The sequence below is a fragment of the Oryctolagus cuniculus genome, chromosome 2, assembly GCF_051225735.1.
Source record: "Oryctolagus cuniculus isolate XC-2025 breed Fujian yellow rabbit chromosome 2, ASM5122573v1, whole genome shotgun sequence".
NCBI lineage: Eukaryota > Metazoa > Chordata > Mammalia > Lagomorpha > Leporidae > Oryctolagus > Oryctolagus cuniculus.
In genome coordinates, this window is record NC_142868.1 from 176,033,996 (window position 1) to 176,059,826 (window position 25,831).

At 41.9% G+C, this 25,831-nt stretch overlaps 1 protein-coding gene across 19 annotated transcripts in view; it reads left to right on the forward strand.

Moving 5' to 3' along the window:
* Positions 1 to 25,831, forward strand: part of MEMO1 (mediator of cell motility 1) — a 652,780-nt gene that overhangs the window by 559,337 nt on the left and 67,612 nt on the right. For 18 of the 19 annotated variants that reach the window (XR_016229495.1, XR_016229493.1, XR_016229502.1 and 15 more), the window contains one exon: positions 17,011 to 17,092. The exons of the other annotated variant lie outside the window; for it this stretch is intronic. Coding sequence is in view for 4 of the 18 variants with exons in the window: in XM_051843036.3 (XP_051698996.1) it covers positions 17,011 to 17,092 (82 nt within the window). In the remaining 14 variants the exon portion in view is untranslated. The remainder of the gene's footprint in view (positions 1 to 17,010; positions 17,093 to 25,831) is intronic. 19 annotated transcript variants of the gene reach the window in all.

The following is a 25,831-nucleotide window of genomic DNA, read 5'->3' on the forward strand; positions in this document are numbered from 1 at the left end:
TCCTAAGATTGAGGAAGTTTTCAGCTGTTCTTCCTTTGAATTGGTTTACTGTGACTTCCCCCTTTTCTTTACCTTTAGAAACTTCCAAAATTTAAATATTAGTTCATTTATTGGTGTTAAAAAAGATCTCCAAGGCTATCTTCATTCATTTTTTTTGGTTTCTTTTTCAGTTTTTTTTTAGTCTGATAGGTACATTTCATAAGACCTGTCTTTAACTATAAACATTCTTCCTTTTGCTTTAGATTTTCAAGTGGTTTTTGACTTACTCAGTTTAGCATTTCCATGATTTGTCTTTGCTTCTCAAGATCTCTAGCTCTTTGCTGAATTTCTCATTTATACCTTGAATTATTTTCCTGGTTTCATTAAACTGTTTTATTCTCATATTTCATTTAGTTTCTTTATAATCATTCTTTGACTTCTTTATTAGACATTTCATTAGTCCCCTTTATTTTGTGTCCTTTTGCTAGAGAATAACTGAATTCCTTTGGAGACATGTTACCTCTTTTTTAAGATTGATTTATTTTATTTGGAAGAGAGAGCTGGAGAATGAGAGCATGTTTGAGAGAGATGTCTGTCTGTCTTTCTTTCTTTCTTTCTTTCTTTCTTTCTTTCTTTCTTTCTTTCTTTCTTTCTTTCTTTCTTTCTTTCTAGCTTGCTTTCTTTCTTTCTTTCTTTCTAGCTTTCTAGCTTTCTAGCTTTATTTGTTTATTTGAAAGTCAGAGTTACACAGAGAGAGGAGAGGCAGAGAGAGAGAGAGGTCCTGCATTTGCTGGTTTACTCCCCAATTGGCTGCAATGGCCAGAGCTGCACCGATCCGAAGCCAGGAGCCAGGAGCTTCTTCTGGGTCTCTCAGGCAGGTAGAAGGGCCCGAGGGCTTGGGCCATCTTCTACTGCTTCCCCAGGCTACAGCAGAGAGCTGGATCGGAAGTGGAGCAGCCGGGTCTTGAACCGGTGCCCATATGGGATGCTGGCGCTTCAGGCCAGGGTGTTAACCTGCTGCGCCACAGCGCCGGCCCCGAGAGAGATGTATTTCATCTCTTGGTTCATTCCCCATGTTACTATAATGACCATGGCTGGGCTAGACCCCAGCCAGGAGCCTAGAACCCCATTCCCAGTCTCCCACAGCAGTGGCTGGGGCCAAAGTACTTGGCCCATTTTCTGCTTCTTTCCCAAGTACATTAGCAGGGAGCTGGATTGGAAGTGGTGGGACAGCTAGGACTGGAAGCAGTGCTCATATGTGATGCCAGCTTCTCAGGCAGTGACTCAACCTGCTGTGCCAAGAATGCTGGCCCTAGTTACCTCCTTTTGTACCTTTTTTCTCTCTGCATTGAGATGTGTGTGTCAGGTGATCAGTAGTTTCTCCCATCTTCACAAAGTAGCCTTTCTCAGTAAATGGCTTTGGACTGACTTAGTGTGTTTTAAGATTTATTTATTTATTTGAAAAAGTTAGAGAGGGAGAGCAGAGGAATCTTGCATCTGCTGGTTTACGCCTCAGATGACTGCATTGGCTAGTGCTGGGGTCAGGCTGAAGCCAAGAGCCTTTTCCAGGTCTCCCACGAGGGTAGTAGGGGCCCAAGCACTTGGGCTATCTGCTGCTGCTTTTCCCAGGCCACTGACAGGGAGCTAGATCTTAAATAGAGCAGCTGGCTCACAAATGGGTTCCCATTTGGGATACCAGCATTGTGGGAAGTATCTTTACCTGCTACACCACAATGTGGACCCCTGGATTTGTATTTTAAGATTGCAGTTTGATAGGCCACATTGGCTTTGGTTCAAGTTGGGTGCCTTTATGTAGTCTCCTTGTAGCTGTTTGGCTGTAATTGATGACTATAGGTGCAGTGTGTGTGGTGGCATGATTAGAGAGTTCTTCTGACTCTGGGACACGTTGGGGGGGGGTATACTGGGAAGCCCAGGTGAGTGGTATACACAGTCCACTATGTAGCCTCTCTGGCAATTGCAGTGATGGTGCTGGAAACATGTGGTGGAGTTTTCCTTAGCGGTCATGGTGCATGGGTATGCTGTGTGTGTGCTCAAGCCAGTGCTGGCATAGGCAATGAGTGGGCTGGTGACAGTGGAGAGGGAACCTACCATTCTGAATGTATTCCCTCTGTCCCAGTGGCAGCTGAGCTGATTCTGTGCTGGCTGTTGCTGTGGCTGCAGGCTGGCCATAGCTGCTGCTTTGGGGAGTGTGCAGCATGGAACAGAAGCCCTAAGGGACTGGTGGCTATGGGAGAAGTAGTAGGAAGAGTGTTTAGAGTATTTGATTATGGGCTGGCTGAGGCTGTGGGAGTGTTTAGCATAGAACAAATGTCCTAAGTTGATGGCAGGCTGGCAGCCTGGCTGTGCCTATGATATGTTGCTGCTGTGCTGTGATAGCGTTGGCTCAGTAGTTTGGGGGAAGATAATTTAAGAATCTTTACTGAAGCAAGGCTGTGGTGCAGACTCTAGGTGGTTCCCTAACTGGGCTCTAAGCCTGTGATGTCTTTGAAATTTGTCTGTTACTAGGTTGCTTGCCTCCTTGGTGACGAGTTCCCCTGGGACTCAGCTGTTCACCCTGTGCCCTCAGTGGGAAGTCTTCGTGGCCCATTCTATGCTGCTATCTCAGGTCTCCATGTCTTACAAGATTTCTGTCTGCCTCTTGTTGAGGTCCAGTGCCACTCACCTCAAAATGCAGCCTTGTTTTTCTGGTTCTTTGTGGAGGAGGGGAGGTGGCTAGTGTTGGGCACCTGTATCTGTCTACTTTACCATTCCTCTTCTCAAATGTTAACCTTATCTGCAAATACCTTTACAGATACATTGCAAATAATTCTTTTTTAGATTTATTTATTAATTTGAAAGAGAAGGAGAGAGAGAGAGAGAATCTTTCGTCTGCTTATTCACTCCTCAAATGGCTGCAACCTCTGGGGTTAGGCCAGGCTGAGGCCAAGAGCCAGGAGCTTCTCTGGGCCTCCCATATGGGTGCAGGGGCCTACGGACTTGGGCCATCTTCCACTGCTTTCCCAGGCATAATAGCAGGGAGCCGGGACTCTAACTGGGGCTAACATGGGATACCAGCACTGCAGACCATAGCTTTAACCCACTGAGTCACAGCACTGCTCCCCCAAATAATTCTTTTTTTTTCTCTCTCTGTCTTTTAAATTTTTATTTTATTTTATTTAATGAATATAAACTTCATGCATTTAATATATACAAATTTGGGAACATGGTGCTTCTTTCCCTCCTTCTTCCCTCACCCAAATAATTCTTGACCAATAATGCTAGGCACCCTGTGTTTCAGTCAGATTTATAACATAGCTGGTGTAAGGTTCATTTTGTACATTTTCTGCTCCAGATATGGATCCCACAAGTTTTCTAAGGGAACTTGAACTTTACTCTCTTAAAAATAAAATCAAAGTCTTCTAAATAATTATGACAATTACTAATGCCCTCTGGTGATTCTTTTGATGATGAAACCTTGGAGAGTCATAATCTTCAGAACTTTATTGTGTTTGCTTCAGGATTGCTTTCATTAGGAAAGGTATAATTTCTTCAGAGTGTTTATGTTGTCTTTTTTTTTTTTTTTTTGACAGAGTGGACAGTGAGAGAGAGAGAGAGAGACAGAGAGAAAGGTCTATGTTGTCTTTTTTAAAAAGATTGATTTATTGTTTGAAAGGCAGAGTTACCAAGAGGCAGAGAGAGAGAAAGAAAGAGAGGTCTTCCATCTGCTGGTTTGCTCCCCAAATGGCTGCAATGGCCGGAGCTGAGCCAATCAGAAATTAGGAGCCAGGAGCTTCTTCCTGGTCTCCCGTGTGAGTGCAGGGACCTAAGGACTTGGGCCATCTTCTACTGCTTTCCCAGGCCTTAGCAGAGGCCTAGATCAGAGGTGGAGCAGCCAGGACACGAACCAGTGCCCATATAGGTGCCAGTTCAAGTCTTGGCTGCTCCTCTTGCAATCCAGCTTTCTGCTATGGCCTGGGAAAGCAGTAGAAGATGGCCCAAGTCCTTGGGTCCTTACTCCCACATGGGAGACCTGGAAGAAGCTCCTGGCTCCTGGTTTTGGATCAGCTCAGCTCTGACTGTTGCGGTCATTTAGGGTGTGAACCAGCGGAATGGAAGATCTCTCTCTCTGGCTCTACCTCTCTCTGTAACTCTTTCAAAGAAATAAAATAATTCTCTTAAAAAAAAGATTGATAGCATAGTAAAATGCATAAATATGCTTGTAGTTACCTTTTTTTTTTTTGACAGGCAGAGTGGACAGTGAGAGAGAGACAGAGAGAAAGGTCTTCCTTTTCCATTGGTTCACCCCCACAATGGCCGCTCCGGCAGCGCACTGCGGCCGCACCGATCTGAAGCCAGGAACCAGGTGCTTCTCCTGGTCTCCCATGTGGGTGTAGGGCCCAAGCACTCGGGCCATCCTCCACTGACCTCCTGGGCCACAGCAGAGAGCTGGACTGGAAGAGGAGCAACCGGGACAGAACCGGCACCCCAATTGGGACTAGAACCTAGAGTGCCGGCGCTGCAGGCAGAGGATTAGCCTAGTGAGCCGTGGCGCCGGACCTGTAGTTATCTTCTTGAGTATCATCCTCAACAGTTGTAACTCTTAGCATGTTATTACACTAAGCTGGAGTTAGACACATAAATGAGTTTAATCAGTTTGGGCCAAATGAGGCCCTGATCTGATCAGTGGGAAAGCCAGAATCAGAACTTGGGTCACATAGTGGTCAGTGTGATGTAGATGAAGAACCTCCCAGTTCAGGAGTCAGACCAGAGTGACTCAAAATACTGACATTGTGTGTCCTTGAGGAGTCTTCATGTATTTATTTGAGGTGAGATGTAATAATGCCACTGCCGTTGGATTACTATGACAGTTAACAAGTTAACATATTTTAAAGCAGCCAGAAGTGTGCCAGGGACATTGTAATAACAGTATTAATTTACTTTTTTTACTTTTTCCCTGTCCACCCAGTTTTTTTTTTTTTTTTTTGCCACATTGTCCTTTTTGAATTGAGCATCCGCTATATTTAAGTCAGCTGAAAAGTGTGCTTTTGTTAATATTTGTTAATTCGTTCTTAGAATTTGCTTAGCAAAGTATTTTCTTAGTAGAATAAAATAGTTCAGTCCGTTCTGGGTTTTTCTGGGTGACCGTTATGGAAACTTGTATTGAGATTTTACTTTTCATTCTGAAGTATTTTCTCTAAAATAACTTGCTGTTATATTCTAATTTATTGTAATTATTGTCTATTATTCACACAAGTTTTAAATGGTACTCTGTGTCATCATAGTACAGTGCAGTGTCATCATGTTCACGCTTGTATTCTGCAGTATGCAGGAGAGTTAAGAAAGGCCATCATTAATGTATGTTTAAAAGCTGCTTTGATGCTTAGATTAAAGCTGTGCTACTAACCCCAAATGCTAGTGTTTTCAATCATATTTTCCTTTTTAACATTAAATACTGTCTTGTTCTGTAGAGGTAAGCTATAGGATTATTTTCCTGTAATAATAATATGCATAGAGCAAATCTTAAAAATGTTTATCTTTCAAAAAATGTACTTTCAGACTCAGGTTCTTTGCTGTCTGTTGAGATGCAGTTTCAGAAGCATGTTATCAAACACTTGCATGTTGACTTAGTTAACTTTCTTTTGAGGTATACTGATATGATGGCTGAGGACAGTGTTGTGGCATAGCAGGTTAAAGTCACAATGCTGGCGTCCTATATGGGCTCTGTTCAAGATCTGGCTGCTCTGCTTCCAGTCTAGCTCCCTGCTGATGCATCTGGGAAAGCAGTGGAAGATGGCTGAAGTGCTTGGGCCCCTGTACCCACATGGCAGACCCAAAGGAAGCTTCAGGCTCCTGGCTTTGGCCTGGCCTAGCCCCAGCCATTGGGGCCATTTGGGGAATGAACCAGTGGAAGATTCTCTCTCTCTCTCTCTCCTCTCTCTCTTTCTCCCTCCCTTCTCTCTCTCTCTCTCTCTCTCTCTCTCTCTCTCTCTCCCTCCCCCTCCCTCCCTCCCTCCCTCCCTCCCTCCCTCCTCTCTCTGTAAGTCTGTCTTTCAAACAATTAAAAAAATACATGGTGGCTCATGCCTAAGGTTACATTTCATGGGGTTGGTGAATTGTATTTGAAGTGTTAAAGATTTTAAATGGGAAATGTAGAGATGATAAGAAAGGTGATAGTTTTAATTGCCTCTGGTTTCTTGAAGTAATTTTTCATTTGCTGTTCCCATTACCTTATAACTCTTCTCATCTGTAACTACTTGTAAACTCCATATTTATGCCTAGCCAGTGAAAATTAATCACTCTGAGGTTACTGACTTCATGTAATCACCAAATCCATTGATCTGCATTTTCTCTGCTCTCCTTGTGCTCATTCATTACGGAGTATTAGATTGTGTTGCTCACTTGAAGATCTCCTCTCTGCCCTCCTTGTGCTGTATAGTCCCTTTACCTCCTGAGCTGCATCTCTTTACTCTTGCTCAGTGGCTCAGTGTCCTCTATCCCAGAGGCTTGTTGTCCCAAGACTCACTTGTAACATTTTTGCTGTCATTAGCAGTCCATGTTCTGATGGCTTTTAACATTTTCTTGTCTTTATCACTTAATTTTTAAAAGTTTAGATTTTTTTTTATTTGAAAAACAGAGTCAAAGAGATTGAGATATTGAGATTTTACCATCTGCTAGTTCATTGCCCGAATGCCCAAAACAGCCAGGGCTGAGCCAGGCTGAAGCCAGGAGCTCAGAATTCAATCCAGATCCCAGTGGGTTGCATTGTGGCACAGCAGGTTAAGCTGCTGCTCTCAGTGCTATGGCGTTCTGTATTGGAGTGCTGATCCAGCCGTCCTGCTAACGTGCCTGGGAAAAGAAGCTGATGATGGCTTAAGTACTTGTGCTCCTCCCATCCACATGAGAAGCCCAGGTGGAGCTCTTGGCTTCTGGCTTTTGCCTAGCTCAGCCCTGGCTATTGAAGCCATTTGAAGGATGAACCTGTGGGTGGGCGATCTCTTTCTGGTCTGTCTCCTGCTTGCTATGTCACTCTGCATTTCAGAGTAGTAAGTCTTTTTTTTCTTTTTAAATCCAGGCCTAGGGTTGGCATTATGGCATAGTGGTTAAAGCCACTACCTGTGACACTTGCATCCCATATGGGCGCCAGTTATGTCCTGGCTGTTCCACTTTCATTCTAGCTCCCTGCTAATCACCTGGGAAAAACAGCAGAAGATGGCTCAAGTTTTGGGCCCTGCCACCCATGTGGGAGACCTAGAAGAAGCTCCTGACTGCTGGCTTAGGCCTGGCCCAGCCTTGGACCTTGGGGTCATCTGGGGAGTGAACCAGCAGATGGAAGGTCTGTCTCTCTCACTCCCTCTCTCTGTGTAACTCTGCCTTTCAAATAAATAAATCTTTAAACAAAATCCAGGTCTCCATGTTGATGGTAGGGACTGAAGTACTTAAACCATTATCTGCTTCATCCTAGGGTGCTATTAGTAGGAAGCTGGATTAGAAGTAGAGCAAGACTTGATGTGTGACTGAGACTCTCAAAACTTTACTGTTACTATATCCTAGAAATTGGAGTGGTTCTACTTCAGTATGGGTAGCATTACATTAGCATGTTTGCTTAGTGTCAGGCAGTTCAGTGAAGACAAGCCAAAGAAAAAGGATTTTTCAGGATGAATACACACAACTCTTTTTTTTTTTATTTTATTTATTTGTTTGAGAAATAGATTTATAGGCAGGGAGAAATAGAGAGAGGTCTTTCATTGGCTGGTTCGCTCCCCAGGTGGCCCCAACCACCAGAGCTGGGCTGATCTGAAGCCAGGAACCAGATTTCTTTTGGGTCTCCCATGTGGGTTCAGGGGCCCAAGCACTTGGGCCATTTTCCACTGCTTTCCCAGGCTGTAGCAGAGAGCTGGATGGGAAGTGGAGCAGCCGGGACTAGAACCGGCACCCATATGGAATGCTGATGCTGCAGGCAGAGACAGCTTACTATGCCATAGTGTTGGCCCTATAACTCAATTTCTACATTTAACTGTGTCCCTTAGTTTTGTTTTGTTTCTTTTCCTTTTTTCTTTTTTTAAAGATTTATTTATTTGAAAGAGTTACAGAGAGAAGGAAAGGCAGAGAGAGAGAGAGAGAGAGAGAGAGAGGTCTTCCATCCTCTTGTTCACTCCCCAATTGGCCGCAACAGCCAGAGCTGTGCCAAGGCAGGAGCCAAGAGCTTTCTCTGTGTCTTTCCATGCGAGTGCAGGGACCCAAGGACCTGGGCCATCTTTCACTGCTTTCCCAAGCCGTAGCAGAGAGCTGGATTGGAAGTGGAGCAGCCAGGGCTTGAACCGGTGCCATATGGTATGCCAGCACTATACCACAGCGCTGGCCCCTCCCTTAGTTTCTTGTTCTTTCTCCCTTCCCCTCACCTCCCCTCTCCTTCCTTCCCTCCCTCCCTCCTTCCCTGCCCCCTTTCCTCCTTCCTTCCTCCCTAGATTTGTTTACTTACTTATTTGAATGTCAGAATTACAGAGAAAGAAGAGACTGAGAGTGGTCTACCATCCGCTGACTCACTCCCCAAATGTCCACAATGGGCAGGGCTGGGCCAGGCCAAAGCCAGGAGCCAGGAGTTTCCTCCAAGTCTTCCCATGTAGGTGCAGAGACCCAAGCTCCTGTGCTCTGCCACAGCTCCGGTGCTGTCCCTTAGTTTCTAAACTTAGTTTTCCTCCTAAATTGTAATGGCTTGTAACTATCTTTTTCCTTTCTGCATATCTGTTACCTTGTATGCCCATTTCCCATCTGAGTCCACGTTGGGCATGTTTCTTGACCACTTAGAAAGGAAGAGCTTGCTGAGATTCTTTTTGTCTGCATCTTATCATGGCTAAATCAGAAGCAATTCTTTAGATGGATGAGCTGGCACATGTAGTACCAATGCTAGTGAAACAAGGAAACAGCCTCAAACCCACCACAGTAAATTTACAAAAACAAAAATTGCATTCTAGTAAATTACTTCAAAAGGCATTGTGATTTCTCTAGATTATTTGATAAATACTAAAGAAATCAGAATGGAGAATAACTTAAGCCCTTGCTAGAGAAATAAAAAAAAAAAACTGTTGAAGTGTTGACATTTTATTCACAGGAGAACTGTCAAGATAGATATTAATAAATTATTTAATATTTTGGCTTTTGTCTAGATAATTTCTTTGTTCTCTGGTTGTGTCTACCAGAAATTTCATGATAGAGATCACCCATAGAGAAGACAAGTAAAAGAAGAAATCTCTTTTTGCTAGTAGGGAAACACTGTCAAATTATTCCTTACGTGAGTGTATCCTGTAAAATGTAATGTGTATTTGGCTTGTCTTATGGCAATTCCTTTTTGTTTATTTATTTGAAAGGCAGACTTACAGAAAGGCACAGGCAGAGACAGACATGTGTTCCATCCACTGGTTTACTCCCCAGTGGCCACAACGGCCAGAGCTGAGTTGATCTGAAGCCAGGAGCCAGGAGCTTCTCCCAGGTCTCCCATGCTGGTGCAGGGGCCCAAGCCCCTGGACCATTTTCTGCTGATTTCCCGGGCTATAGCAGAGAGCTGGATTGGAAGTGGAGCAGCTGGGACTTGAACCGGCGCCCATATGGGTTGCTGACACTACAGGTGGCAGCTTTACCCGCTACACCACAACGCTGGCCCCTATAGCATTGTTTGACTTCATAGTGTTCTGTTTATATGACTGCACTATCTTTTATTACTTTTTGGAAAGGTAATACCTGTACCTAATACATAATACAAGATACAAAAGGCTGTACAAGTGAGAAGTAAGGCTTCCCTCTTAGTTTCATTTGTAGGGTATAGTTCCTGTTACATATATTTTTGTGTGTTTGTTCAAAGATATTCAGTATAAATACAAACCAATACATCATTGTGTTTGACATATGAGCACTCTCAAAAATAGCAGCAGGGGCTGGTACTGTGGCTCCCCATCCAGCTCTCTGCTGTGGCCTGGGAAAGCACTGGAAGATGACCCAAGCCCTTGGGCCCCTGCACCGATGTAGGAGACCTGGAAGAAGCTCCTGGCTCCTGGCTTTGCATCAACACAGCTCTGGCCATTGCGGCCATCTGGGGAGTGAACCAGTGGATGGAAGACCTTTCTCTCTCTCTGCCTCTGCCTCTCTGTCACTCGGCCTTTCAAATAAATAAATACATCTTATGGCTGGAGCTAGGCCAATCTGAAGCCCGAATTTTTGAACCGGCGTCCATACGGGATGCTGGCACTGCAGGCAGCAACTTCACCCAATACGCTTCCGAGCCGGCCCTAATAAATAAATATTTTTTTAAAAAATGGCAATATATTGTATGTACCTTCTGGTCTGTAGCATACTTTTTTTTTTAAGTCAATGAATTATTTTACAATTGCTTAATATAATGCTTTTTGGAGCTGTCATACTTTATTTAACCATTTTTAAAAAGTTTATTATTTATTATTTGAAAGACAGAGTGACAGAGAGAGAGAGCGAGAGAAGAGAGAGAGAGAAAGGAATCTTCCATCTGCTGGTTTACTCCCTAAATGGCCATAGCAGCCAAGGCTGGGTGATAAAAAAGCCAGGATCCTGGAACACCATCCAGGTCTCCCACATGGATGACAAGACCATCTTCTACTGTTTTGCCAGGCATGTTAGCAGGGAACTGGATTGGAAGTGGTGTAGCTGGGACTAGAGTTTGCACTGCAATATAGGATGCTGGTGTCTTGTGGTAGCTTAACCTGTTGTATGAAATACTGGCCCTATTCACCAGTTTTTAAAAAAGATTTATTTATTTGAAAAGCAGAATGACAGAGATACCAAGAGAGAGATTTTTTGTCTGCTGGTTCACTCCCCAAATGGCCATAGCAGCTGGGACTGGAATGAGTTGAAACCAGGAGCCAGGAACTCCATCTTGGTCTCCCACAGGATGGCAGGAAACCAAGTACTTGGTCATCATCTTTTGCCTCCCCAGCACATTAGCAGGAAGCTGATTTGGAAGCCGAGGAGCTGGGACTCAAAATAGAACCTCTGATCCAAGATGTGGGTATCCCAAGTGACTGCTGAAAATGTTCTGCCACAGGATCTGTCCTTAAATTTCAAAAACCATTATTTGGCAGGGATGGAAGTATAGAGGGAAGAAGGGAGAGTGAGAGTGAGAGCTAGAGAGAGATCGAGTGCTTCCTCATCATCTACTGGCTCACTTCTCAAATACCTGCAAAAGTTAGGACTTGGCCAGGCCAAAGTCAGGAGCCTGGGTGGTGGAATCCAACTACTTGAGCTATCACCTGCCTTCCAGGGTGTGCATTAGTATGGAGCTGGAACCTAAACAAGGCACTCCATTATAGGATATGGTGTAACCACTAGGCCAAGTCTGTACCAGTTATGTGTTTTAAATATCTTTTCTTGGGGCTGGTGCTGTGGCATAGTGAGTAAAGCCACCACCTGCAGTGCTGGCATCCCATATGGGTGCCGGTTTGAGTCCCGGCTGCTCCACTTCTGATTCAGCTCTCTGCTATGGCCTGGGAAAGCAGTGGAAGATGGCCCAATCCTTGGGCCCCTGCACCCACATGGGAGACCCAGAAGAAGCTCCTGGCTCCTGGCTTTGGATCGGCACAGCTCTGGCTGTTGCGGCCAGTTGGGGAGTGAACCATCAGATGGAAGACCTCTCTCTCTGCCTCTCCTTCTCTCTCTGTGTAACTCTATCAAATGAATAAATCTTAAAAAAAGAAAAAAAAGTCTTTTCTTGATAAAAATCAATTGGTAACCCTATGTTGATTTCTCAGATTTCATTTGAAATTGTATTTGTGAGAATCAGATTTCCAGGAGCTGGTGTTAAAAAGTTCTGCTTACTTATTTTACTGTTTGTAGATTTTGCACAGGTCAGAGTTTAGTTTGATTTGGACATATTTTACAGAATGCTTAATAACTAATATATTTGGTGTTTGCAGCCTTCTTTTGTATGGCTTATATTTAACTTACACTTTACTCTTATACTCTTACTACTTTACTTTAACCAGTCCTGTGGCATTGAGCTTACTGCACTAAAAGGCAGGTATCACCTATGAAAGAATGGAACAAAAGTTTCAGCAATTGGTCATTCTTCAACTTGTACACATGGAGTAGTTTAAGCAATGTTGGAAGACTCCTGTATAGAACCATGTTTCTCCTACTAGCTTGTCCTGGTTTCTGGATTTTTCATCTGTAGACTATTCTTTGGATTTAAGACATTGGTTATAAATTCCATGGAAGCAATATCACATGTATCTTTTTTATTGCTTTAATTTCATCATCCATTCCACTTCCTGCCACACAAATAGCTCTCCAATAAATATTCATTTAATTAACAAATGAAAGCAAATGCTATTTGTGACCTTTAAAACATTATTGGGGGTGCCTGGCTTCATGGCTTAGTGAGATATCCTCTCTGCTGCTTCATTCTCCAAATGGCCGCATTGGGCAGAGCTGATTTGATTTGAAGCCAGGAGCTTCTTCTATGTTTCCCACATGGGTGCAGGGGCCCAAGCATTTGGGCTGTCTTCCTTTGCTATCCCAGACACATTAGCAAGGAGCTGGGTTCGAAGTGGAGTGGCTGGAACTTGAACTGGTGCCCACAAAAGATGCTGGCTACCGAAGGCTGCAGCTTTACCTGCTGTGCCACCGTGCCAACCCAAAGCAGTACTTATTTAATATGAAATTTATTAAGTGGCTAAAATTTTACTTTGAGAATAGAAACTAGTTTTCCTTTAATTGTTAGATTATTTAAAACATGTTTTTTAAGTAACTGTTCTTTAATTTTTAAGATAAAGCTGGGGCCGGGTGCTGTGGCATAGCAGGTAAAGCTGCGACCTGCAGTGCCAGCATCCCATATGGGTACCGGTTCGAGTCCCGGCTGCTCCACTTCTGATCCAGCTCTCTGCTATTGCCTGGGAAAGCAGTAGAAGATGGCCCAAGTCCTTGAGCCCCTGCACCAGCATGGGAGACCTGGAAGAAGCACCTGGCTCCTGGTTTTGGATCAGCTCAGCTCCAGCCGTTGTGGCTATCTGGGAACCAGCAGATGGAAGACCTCTTTCTCTCTTTCTCTCTCTGCAACTCTGCCTTCAAATAAATAAATAAATAAATAAATCTTTTTTTTTAAAGACTTTATTAAAAAAAAGATAATGCTATTGCTTAATCACTGTGTCAGAATTCTTTGTTCTTTGGCAGTTTATAGGTGGGCTCTCCATTTTAAACTTGTTTATATGTGTAGCCCTAAATATATATGGAAAGTGTTCCAGGTCAGTAAATGTTTAATCTAAATAAATATAAGTAAAATACAAATTTATAAAAGAAATGCCATTTTATATCACATTGGAAAATTAAAACCAACAATATTAAATGTTGGTAAGGAGGTAAGGGAATGAGAATTTGGAAGTGTTACTGATGTTTGAGTAATCTGATTAAACCAAAATCTTCTGTTTCCCTCAGGAAATATCTCTTCAAAGGTAGAAGAGAAAGAAAACAATTTTATTAAATATTGAACCAGGATGTGACTGCATCACAGGTGTGCTAAAAGATTCTGAGCACCAAATGAAAGTTCACTCTTAGACAAAACCAAGCAGATGCAACCCTTTACATTCATGGTCTGAAATAATTAGTAGTGCTCAAGTAAGGGGATGTGATAGCACCTTTTGTCACACATAGTTCATCCCAGATTCTCTTAGTAATTAGGGTGAGCTTTTGTGTTAGTTAATTGGCTTTATCCAAAGGAAAATAAACTAATATTTTTATGTCAGGCAGTAATTTTGCCATGTGGAGCAGAGGGGACTGCTGAACTTGCTTCTGATCTCCTGCTGAAACTAGGAGATAGAAGTACTATGTGCTTTGATTATTATCTTTCAAAGCGATGGCTGCTAGGTCTCTGACAAAGAATACCAATTTGCTGGCGCTAAAGATTTATTTAGCTTTAAAATTAATTTTTTTTTAAGATTTTTTTCTTTATTTGAAAGGCAGACTGACAGGGAGAGAGTGAGATCTTCCATGTGCTGGCTCTCTCTCCAGATGCTTCCCGCAGCAACTAGGGCTAGGCCAGGCCAAAACTAGGAGCCAGGAACAACATCTGGGTCTCCCATGTGTTTGGCAGGGAACCAAGTACTTGAACCATTATCTGCTGCTATTCCAAAATCATTAGCAGGAAGCTGGATCAAACTATGAGATGCAGGCATCCCAAATTCAGGCATTAACCCATTGTGCCACAAGCCTCATCTCTTATTTTGGCTTTTAAAATGATTTAACTACATTTCAAAAGGGCACATAAAGTATTTACAAGTTTTCTAAAGAAAATAAGAAAAAGAGATGAGAGAGTATGTGTAGAATTAAGTCTCCTAATTTTTATTTGCTTGTGCACTGATGGATAAGTTAATTCAGGTACTTTAGTGTACAGTTTTTCAGTGTCCTAGTAGAGTTGAAGGTGTGCACACTCTATGATCCAGTACTTTTAGATGAAATGCCATTTAATACATGCTGATAAGATACATGTGGTGTTGCTTATTAACAGTGAAACAGTGGAGAAACTTAAAATATCTCTGAACAGGAGGGTAGAAATCTTTGGTATATTTATACACTGTAAATGACTTAGAACTAGGAATATTTTTTTAAAAGGTTTATTTTATTTATTGAAAGAGTTACAGAGAAAGGTAGAGACAAAAAGAGAAGTCTTACATCCTCTGGTTCACTCTCCAGATGACCGCAGTGGACGGAGCTGAACTGATCTGAAGTCAGGAGCCAGGAGCTTCTTCTGGGTCTCCTACATAGGTGCAGGGGCCCAAGCACTTGGGCCTTCTTCTACTGCTTTCCCAGGCCATAGCAGAGAGCTGGATCGGAAGTGGAGCAGCCGGGACTAGAACCGGTGCCCATATGGGATGCCGGCGCTTCAGGCCAGGGCTTTAACCCGTTTCAATACAGCGCCGGCTCCAACTTGAATAATTTTTCAAAACAATGTTGAATTACTATAGCAAATTGCAGGAGGAAATGTATAATATGTATGTATGATGTTTATAAACATGCAGAATACTACCACATAAATATTTTATGTGTTTATCTATATATCTATATCTATATCTATCTATCTGGAATAGAAAGGTAATAGAATGATACTTGACAAAATCAGAAAGTGGTTACTACCTCTAAGGAAGGAAGTGTATAATGGAATCAGCCAGGGATTCTTTTATTTCTTATTAAGAGAAAATCATCTTAAATAAATAAGGTAGAATGTGAAGTTTTTATTTCGTGAGGTGTGGGTACATTTGTTAAAGTATTACCTAGATTCTTTTGTAATATTTAAATAGTTAATAAAAGTTTAAAATGAGAATGGATGATGGGGGAGAAGGATGAGAGAGTTATGGACATTTCTTCAAAATAAATTGCTGTGAAGGGAGCTAGAGAAATGGTGTGGTGGTTGAGGGGAAATTCTTCAGGGCTAGTATAGCACATTTGCATGCTGACAGTTATGGTCAAGTTGTTGCAGGAGACTAGTAACAGTTGTGGGAACAAAATCTTTGAGTAAGTAATCTTTGAGAAGTAGTGTGTATGACTTTTGATAGGAACAAGGGTAACTTGTTGACACAGGAGGGAAAGCAGAATAAGTGATAGGAAGGTGAAGTTCTCATTTTTTTTTTTAAAAAAGAAAGGTTTTTATTTATTTGAGAGAGCTCTTGGGACAGGTACTGATCACCTGTCGACTAGTTTACTAGCCAGATGCCCACCACAGCCTGCATTGGGCTAGTCCAAAGGCAGGGGCCAGGAACTCCATCAGGGTCTCCCATGTGGTGACAGGGACCCAAGTACTTGAACCATCATCTGCTGCTCCAAGAGATGTGCATTAGCTAGAATTGGAAGTTGTGGTGTAACTTGGACCTTGGCAGTCCAAAATGGGATGGAGGCAAGTGGAGACTTAACTCCTTGCACCACAGGTTCTTCTGTGAATTTAGTCTGAATAGTATTCAGGTTTGCTTGGGGTCAGGAGATGTCCCAAGATGGAGAACTTTCAGTGCTAAAGCAAAGCAAGTCCAGGGGGAACAAGGATGGTTAGCATCTGACCATTTCTCATGATTATTATGTCCTGGGATTGAGGAAGGTATCTGAGGCTTATTTTGAAAGGAGAAGCTATGAGATAATTCCTTGTCTTTAAATTAGGGGAGGAAATTTACTATGTTAATGTGATATGATTTATGAGCATTCCTAGGGGTATGTTGAATTTTATGGTTATAATTTTAAAGTTTATATGGTTGAATAAAAGTTTGGTTTTATTCAGCATTTGAGGAGGTACTGTGCTAAGTGAAAAGTTGGTTTTAAACTATGTTTTGACTGTGATTGAGGGGGAGAGAATAGGGAAGTCAGGCCATAGGGAAGGGAATGTATATAGGGATGGATTGTTGAGTCTCCAGCTGGATAAGAGGTAAAAGAAGAGGAAGGAGAGAGGAAAAATTGTAGACCTTATTGCTGTCTGTGTGTTACTGGGAGTGATCAGTTAAGATAAGAACTGAAGAGAGTGATATACTTGAAATTGAGATTTTTGAGCTGGTGTAGTTATTGATACTGTGATCATGTGAGTAGGTGAGTGGAGTGTGATGGAAGAAGAGATTTGTGGGAGTGGGAGTGATGATTACTTCTCTGGATATCATTTCAGTGATTAAGTAATGCAGACAGTGCTTTGAAATATGCTAAATTCAGTTGTTTTCACACATTTTAGAGGCTTCTGTATCCTGTATTTTTTGTTTAAATATTGCCTCAAGTTGTAAATCTCTGTTACTCTGATATGAGAACAGTTGAAATGAGTAAGTGGATAAAAGCAAATTTTGTTTGATTAATACTCAGCCTTGTCATACAAGTTATAGTTTGGTAGAGCCATTGTAGTTGGTGAGTTTAAAATCAGTGTGCAACCTGATGATCCCACTGTCCATTAGGCTATTTCAGTCCCACATAGGTTCATTGAGGGCTTTGTACCATGTGTGGTTATTTGTAGGACACCTCTTTGTTGACATAATTTCACTGCTTGTCTTTTTATAGGACCGCAGCTGAATGCCCAGCTAGAAGGTTGGCTTTCACAAGTACAGTCTACAAAAAGACCTGCTAGAGCCATTATTGCACCGTAAGTGTTAAGTCTTTATCCTAAATCTTTCATATGTTGATGGTTAATTAAAGATTGAGTACCTTTATGTGCAACAAAAAAATAGAAAACGAAATGCTATATTGAGCTGAAGAAATCACATTAAATAATTTTCTCAGTTCCCTATGGTTTTCACTTGTACTCAAAAATGAAGGAATTGCTGCTTTATTTTCCCAAATATAGCCGTTTTGAAAATTTATTTTTTGGTGGTAAGACTGACTTTAAAGGCAGATTTTTTTTTATAAAGATTTTATTTATTTATTTGGGAGGTAGAGGTACAGATAGTGAGAGGGAGAGACAGAGAGAGAGGTCTGTCTTCTGTTGCTTCGCTCCCCAAATGGCTGCAATGGCTGGAACTGTGCCAATCCGAAGCCAGGAACCAGGAGTTTCTTCCTGGTCTCCCATGTGGGTGCAGTGGCCCAAGTGCTTGGGCCATCCTCCACTGCTTTCCCAGGCCACAATAGAGAGCTAGATTGGAAGAGGAGCAGCTGGGACTAGAACTGGTGCCCATATGGGATGCCGGCACTGTGGACAGAGGATTAAACAACTGTGCCATGGCGCCGGCCCATTTTTTTTTTTAAGAGATTTATTTATTTATTTGAAAAGTAGAGTTATACCTCCTTATAGATGTTAAAAAGATTAAATATACTAGTTTTTTTAAAAAAGATTTTTATTTTTTATTTATTTGAAAGGCAGAGTTAAGGGGCAGGGTTGTGGGGAGGGGATAGAATGAATCTTCCATTGCTGGTTCACTTCCCAAATGACCGCAATGGCTGGGGCTGGGTCATCCCAAAGCCAGGATCCCAGAGCTTCTTCTAGTTGTCCCGCGTGGGTGCAGGGACCCAAGGACTTGGGCCATCCTCCACTGCTTTCCCAGATACATCAGCAGGGGCCTGGATTACAAGTGGAACAGCCAGGACTTGAACCTGTACCCATATGGGATGCTGGCATTGCAGGTTGTACCTTAACCTGCTGTGTAACAATGCCAGCCCAAATACAATAATCTTTATAAAAGTTTTACCAAAATGACTTTGTTATTTAATCATTCAACAAATATGTACCGGGCTGCCAGGTGCTCATCTTGGTGCTGTGTTTTTAATAAATCATGATTTCTGCTGCTGATATTTGCATTTTGATATGTGAGGAGGACAGGTAGTAAATAGTTAAATAATTGTTTTCTGTCAGGTTGATTGTGCTAAGAAGAAAAATAAAGCAGATTAAGAGGTTTGAGAGTATCAGTATGGGTTGGGAGTTGCTACTTTACATAGGATGGTGAGAAAAGGTCTCTTGGATAAGGAAACACTTGGACGTGAATGTTGTGATGGAGAAAGTTATACAGATATGCGGGGGAGGCTTTCAGATTGAGGAATGGCAAGGGCACAGTCTCTGGGGGCAGAGATGAGCCTCAGGTGTGAGGAAAAGCAGGGTGGCCATTGCTGCTGGAGTGGCACGTGCAGCTAGTGTCCCTAATCCAGAAATCTGAAGTATGAATGCTATAAAGTCGGAAACACTGTGGTGTCAAAACTAGAATAATCTACACCTAATTTGTGATACCAGTTACAAGGTAGGCATAAGATCAGCCAGTGATGGGCCAGTGGTTGGGTCCTTGACATCCATGTAGGAGACTTAGGCTGAGTTCCTGACTCATGGCTTTGGCCTGGCCCAGCCCCAGCTGTTGACATTTGGAAAGTAAACGAGTAGGTTAGAGATTTCTTTCTCTCTCAAGTAAACAAACCAACAACAACAACAAAAAATTGGAGAAATAGGATTAAAAGATATTTTAAATACCCAAAACATGCTCACAGAAATGCAGTGCACTAAAAGTATTACATAAAATTATCTTCAACTTGTGTGTGTAAGGTGTATATGAATTTTGTATTTAGACTTGGGCCTTATCTTTTAAGATTGAAAGCCTATGCAAATATTCCATAATCTGGAAAACTTCAAAATCAGATCAACTCCTGATCCCAAGCATTTTAGATAAAGGATATTTAATCTATACACAGGGCAGAAGAGTAGATGGCATAGATTGCAGAGGGCTAGATCATAAAGAGGCTTTGTAGGCTGGTACAGGACTTGGGGTTTTTGTTTTATTCTGAGTGATATGGCAAGTCATCACAAGTCTTCAGCAGTAGAGTGACACATGATCTGACTTAAGTTTAAAAAAGATTACTCTTAGTATGGACATTATATTGTATAATAAACTTATTGATAATAATACAGAAAAGAGATGTCTTAGTGGTTTGGACTGGAGGAGAGATGTCTTAGTGGTTTGGACTGGAGGCCAGAGGTGGAGTTGATAAAAAGTGATGTATTCTGGGCCGGTGCCGTGGCTCAATAGGCTAATCCTCTGCCTGTGGCGCCGACACACCGGGTTCTAGTTCCAGTCGGGGAGCCGGATTCTGTCCCAGTCGTCCCTCTTCCAGGCCAGCTCTCTGCTGTGGCCCGGGAGTGCAGTGGAGGATGGCCCAAGTGCTTGGGCCCTGCACCCCATGGGAGACCAGGAGAAGCACCTGGCTCCTGGCTTCGGATCAGCGTGGTGCGCCGGACACAGCGCGCCGGCGGCGGTGGCCATTGGAGGGTGAACCAACGGCAAAGGAAGACCTTTCTGTCTCTCTCTCTCACTGTCCACTCTGCTTGTAAAAAAACAAAACAAAACAAAACAAAACAAAAAAACAAAGAAGTGATATATTCTGAATATATTTCAAATCAACAAGGTGGAATAAGAGTTCAAGCCCCACCCCGACCCCCGCACCCCCAGGAACCTTTTACTTAAGGTGTACAAACTTCATGCATTTCATAAATACAACTTTAGGAACACAGTGATTCTTCCCACCCTACCCTCCCTCCCAACCGCCCTCCTCCTCCTCCTCCTATTCCCATTCTTACTTTTTATGACGATCAATTCTCAATTAACTTTATACACATAAGATTAACTCTACATGAAGTACAGAGTTCAACAGCTAATATGGGGGAAAAAAAACTTCCTCAACAGTCAAGGGCTGTTCAGAGTCATTGCATCTCAAAGTGTCAGTTCTGCTTCTATAGATTACCTCGGATTTCCTTTGAGGTACTCTATTAGTTACTGCAGATCAGGGAGAACATATGGTATTTATCTTTTTGGGACTGCAGGCCATCTTTTTAGAGGTCAGAGTGAAGATGAGTATTTGCAAAGGAAAGAAGGAAGAGGGCTAATGCAGAAGGAGGAAGCCCAGGCTGAGTGGTATGTCTGGGAGACCATAGCATGAACATTGTGTCATGGACGAGAAGGAGATCAGCTGTCAGATGCTTCCAGTAGGTCAAATGCAGTGAGGTCTGAGAATTGATACTGGACTTTGCAATGTGAAGTTCACTAGTGAACTTGAGAAGAACATTTTCTGTGGAGTGTTGGGAATGAAAATATTCTTGGAGTGAGTTTAGGAAAGAATGAGCAGTAAGGGAAGTGAAGACAGTGAATATAGGTTTTTCTTCCTTTTTTGAGAAATTTTTCTGTAAAACAGAAATAAGTAAAGTAATACATGAGAATGTATTGGGGAAGACTTTTGATTCATTTGGGATATTTTAAAGTATTTGTAACTTCAAGGAAATATTTCAATAGAAAAAGAAAAAAATTGATGTGGAGAGAAAGTAGGCATAAGTGAGGTTCTTGATTAAACACATAATAGTCATCTCTTTACAGTAATCCATAAAATAGATTCTGTTCTCCTTGCATGGTGTTGCTGATATTGACTGTTGAGGTATGCTGCCTTCCTGATTAAAACTCGTTCTTCATGTAAGTGCTGTGTTGAATCAACATATAATTAACTTCTAAGTTAGTATATATAGAAAAGTGGCCAAACTTGTTTCCATTTTATAATTGGTTGTAAATTGAAGTCATACACCTATGTAAGTCTTTTATTCTTGCCAACTCCCTAAAACAAGAAAGTCTTACATAATTCACTAACAACATAAGACTTAAATTAAAAACAAGTTTTAACCTAACTGCCAATTAAAGGAATTCTCAACATTTAATTAATAAAATTTTTGGCTGGAAAAGGTGGAACTTTTTAATTTTTTTTGGAACTTTTTACTTTTACTTTTTTCATACTAAAGCTACTCAAAAGACCTCTACTTCTTTTTTTTTCCGACAGGCAGAGTTAGACAGTGAGAGAGAAAGAGAGAGACAGAAAGGTCTTCCTTTCCGTTGGTTCATCCCCCAAATGTTCGCTACGGCCGGCGTGCCGCACTGATCTGAAGCCAAGAGCCAGGTGCTTCTCCTGGTCTCCCATGCAGGTGCAGGGCCCAAGTACTTAGGTCATCCTCCACTGCACTCCCTGGCCACAGCAGAAAGCTGGCCTGGAAGAGGGGCAACCGGGACAGAATCCAGCGCCCCCGACCGGGACTAGAACCTGGTGTGTCGGCGCCGCAAGGTGGAGGATTAGCCTAGTGAGCCACGGCGCCGGCCAACAACACCTCTTAAAAGAATCAAGTCCCTAAAAAAAAAAAAAAAAAACTCCATTTCAATACTTTGAATTTTTCATTAATATTTTTATTTATAATAGTCACAGCATCAGAACTAATTATATTCTGTACTCTACATTAATTTCATCTCTGGTTATTATTATTATTTAAAGATTTATTTATTTGAAAGGCAGAGTTACAGAGAGGCAGAGTCAGAGAGAGAGAGAGAGAGTAATCTTCCATCCGCTGGTTCACTCCCCAAATGGCTGCAACAGCCAGAGCTGAGCTGATCTGAAGCCAGGAGCCAGGAGCTTCTTAGGGTTTCCTATAAAGGTACAGGGGCCCAAGGACTTGGGCCATCCTCTGCTGCTTTCGCAGGTGCATTAGCAGAGAGGTAGATCAGAAGCAGAGCAGCAGCAAGGCCTTGAACCAGCGCCCATATGGGATTCTGGCACTGCAGGTGGCAGCTTTACGCACTGTCCCACAGTGCCAACCTCATCTCTGGTTATTATTAACTGATGAGGAAAACAGATAGAAATGCAGGACTCTTTACATATTAATTGCCTTATTATTCTTACTTGTAGCATTATTTTACATCTCAAGTTCAACAGGATCATTAAAATTTTTAATAACCTACTAAATGCAGATAAGTAGCCTCTTATGGTTCACATGCAGAATATAATTTATAATAAAAATACCCCTTTCTGTGATTGCCAAAAGTACACATCGAAGCTCCCATTGTTGGATCCATAGTCCTTGAGCCATACTGGGAGATTATAGTATCAGCCTCTTAACAGACTATTTAGTGAATCCGTTCCTCAACTTGTTCCTATGAGGAAAGACCATAATAAGCTCTGTCTGCTTTGCCAGACAGACCTAATAGCAGTCATTGCTTACTCATGTGTAAGCCATATGGCACTAGTAATTGTGGCTATTCTTATTCAAACTCCATGAAGTTTCAAAGAAGCCACATCCCTAATAATTACCCATGGCCTCACATTATCAATATCATTTTATCTCACAAACTCTAAGTATGAATGAATTCACAGCTGAACCATTTTATTAGCCCACTGACTACAGACAGCACTCCCTCTAATAGCAAAATGAATACAGCTAAGTTTGATTAACAGTCATACGATAACTGTCAGTCTAATTAGGAGTTATTCCTTTTTGTATCATCAGTTTCATGATCTAACTTCACTGCAATCATATTAGGAATCAGCATGTTAATTTCAGCCTTGTATTTCCTTCACATAATAATCACAACATAATAGGGAAGTCTACATATCAGTAATATAAACTCATTATTTACATGAGAAAACACTCTTTTGTACCTCCTATTCTTATTCAACCTAAAATTATTTTATTATTCATATATTTATAGGATAAATGAAACACAGAAGCTTGAAACTCCTTATTTACTGAGGAAAAATATGCAGGAACTGCTAACTTATGCCTCTGTGTGTAACAATATGGCTTTTTAAATTTTTATTTTTATTTATTTATTTATTTATTTTGACAGGCAGAGTGGACAGTGAGAGAGACAGAGAGAAAGGTCTTCCTTTGCCACTGGTTCACCCTCCAATGGCCTCCGCGGCTGCTGATCCGATGACAGGAGCCAGGTACTTACCCTGGTCTCCCATGGGGTGCAGGGCCCAAGCACTTGGGCCATCCTCTGCTGTACTCCCGGGCCACAGCAGAGAGCTGGCCTGGAAGAGGGGCGACCGGGACAGAATCCGGTGCCCTGACCGGCACTAGAACCCGGTGTGCTGGCGCCACAAGGCGGAGGATTAGCCTAGTGAGTCGTGGCGCCGGCCCACAATATGGCTTTTTTAACCTTTAAAGTTTATAAGTAATCTGTTGGTTTCATGAAACAAAAAATTAAAACTGCAAATAAAAGTAACTTGTTCTATTGTAATTTCACTCATTATTGTTATCCTTTATTATATCCTAGCCACTGCAGATGTTTGTAAAGAGGCCCCATTTGCCCACCAATAAAATCTTTATATCATATGCCTTTGCTACTAGTTTAACCCTAATATTTACCCACTCATGCCAAGAAATAGTTATTTCCAACTCACATAGAATAACTATTCAAATGTTTAAATTAATGCTTAGACTATTTCAGTAATGGTCATATCAATAGCCTTTATTATTTGATCCATTATAGTTTATATTTGATCCATATAGTTTAGTCACTGCCAGTAATTTATTCCAAATTTTTATCTGTGAAGAAGGGAGAAGAATCATATTTTTAGTTATTAGATGATTATATGGCTGAATAGATTTAACAATGAAACCCTCCAATCAATCCCATACATTTAGAAAGTTTAAAGTTTCTACTTTTGGGGCCAGTACTGTAGCTTAGTGGGTTAAGCTGCCGCCTGCAGCGCTGGCATCCCATGTGGGCCCTGGTTCAAGTTCCGGCTGCTCCACTTCTGATCCAGCTCTCTGCTGTGGCCTGAGAAAGCAATAGAAGATGGCACGTCTTTAGGCTCCTGTACCCACATGGGCGACTCGGAAGATGCTCCTGGTTCCTGGCTCCTGGCTTCAGATCAGTGCAGCTCTGGCCTTTGCAGCCATCTGGGGAGTGAACCAGTGGATGGAAGACCTGTCTGTCTGTCTCTCTCAGTTTGTATATAGTAAAGCATACTTGTAGTGCTTGACCACTGATATCATGAGACAACAATCTTCATAACTTACGTAGTTAAATTACTTACTGGGGATGCCCAGTTAATTTGTCATCCTTGCTTATGCTGACATAGTAAGTGACATCTCAAATTCTATATATTCTGGGGGCCAGCGCTGTGGCACAGTGGGTTAAAGCCCTGGCCTGAAGTGCTGGCATCCCATATGGGCACTGGTTCTAGTCCCTGCTGTTCCTCTTCTGATCCAGCTCTCTGCTATGGACTGGGATAGCAGTAGAAGATGGCCCAAGTCCTTGGACCCCTGCACCCATGTGGGGCTCCTGGCTCCTGGCTTCGGATCAGCATAGCTCCGGCTGTTGCAGCCATCTGGGGAGTGAACCAGTGGATGGAAGACCTCTCTCTCTGTCTCTACCTTTCTCTGTAACTCTGTCTTTCAAATAAATAAAATAAATCTTTAAAAAATTTTAAAAATATTCTATATATTCTGAAAGTGAAAAAGATCTAGATATTGCAGTATTGTGGTTACAGTTGTATTTGACTTTGATAACTAACACCTTTCATTAACTCATAGTATTAATATCTGAGATCTTATAAAAATAAAACATTCTGCATAATAACATGTCTTAAGTTGGACATTTTTGGTGTCATAATTATTTTTTATCATAGCAGGAATCTTGAGGGCCACTGAGCATTTAACTGTGAAGTTAATGAAAGGCTAGGTACAGCAAAATAAAGAGAGGCCATGAGGAAGCTGGTGCTTCTGCAAACTCTTGAGGGACAGTTGTCAGTCAAGTTGATTCCATGTGTTCAGAGGAATTCTACCTTTTGGAGAGGAATTTTACCTTTTAGAAAGCTTCAGTATTTCTTAGCAGACTTTTCTTTTTGTTGTAGGAGATCTCATTTCACCTGGTTCAGTCTTTTTTTGTATTTTCACTTCTGTTAAGTAAAATTAGGACTACTAGCACTTGACATTGTTGAATCGTAGATGAGTGTTCTTTTATTATTCTCTGTGTCCTTGTGGAAAAGCCTCACATAGAATATGTGGTAGATTTTGGGCATTGAGAATTTATTGTCCTATGACCTTGAAGTTCTCAGAATTAACAAGTACCAGTCCGTATCACATAGTAATTGGTTTCCTGGAATGGGAATTTAAATGATAACCACACTGTGGTATTTCTCTTGAGACCCAGCCCATCACTTAACAGTGAACAGTAATGGACAGTGGCCTTGTGTCCTCATTTGGTTGTAAGCCCTTGGCTTCCTAAGAGATTTTGGCAAGTCAAGAGCTGGATTTGCTGATGTTAACACATCTGCTGGGGAGGAGCAAAAGGAGAAGTAGAAGCACTCCCTGTTAAAAAGAAAGATCAGTTTTTAAAAGCATGGTTTTAAGCCTAATGAAAAACTACAGGTTTTAAGTATAATTTTGTATTTGACTTTGTGAGAAGCTGTTTGGAACCAGAGTGATATGGAAAAGCTGAGAGGTAGAGTTATAGTGAGAGGGAGAGGCAGAAGTTTTCCATCTGCTGGTTTACTCTCCAGATGTCTGTAAGCTAGGAGCTTCTTCTGGATCTCCCAGGTGGGTGCAGGGGCCCAAGCACTTGGGGCATCTTCCACTGCTTTCTCAGGCCATTAG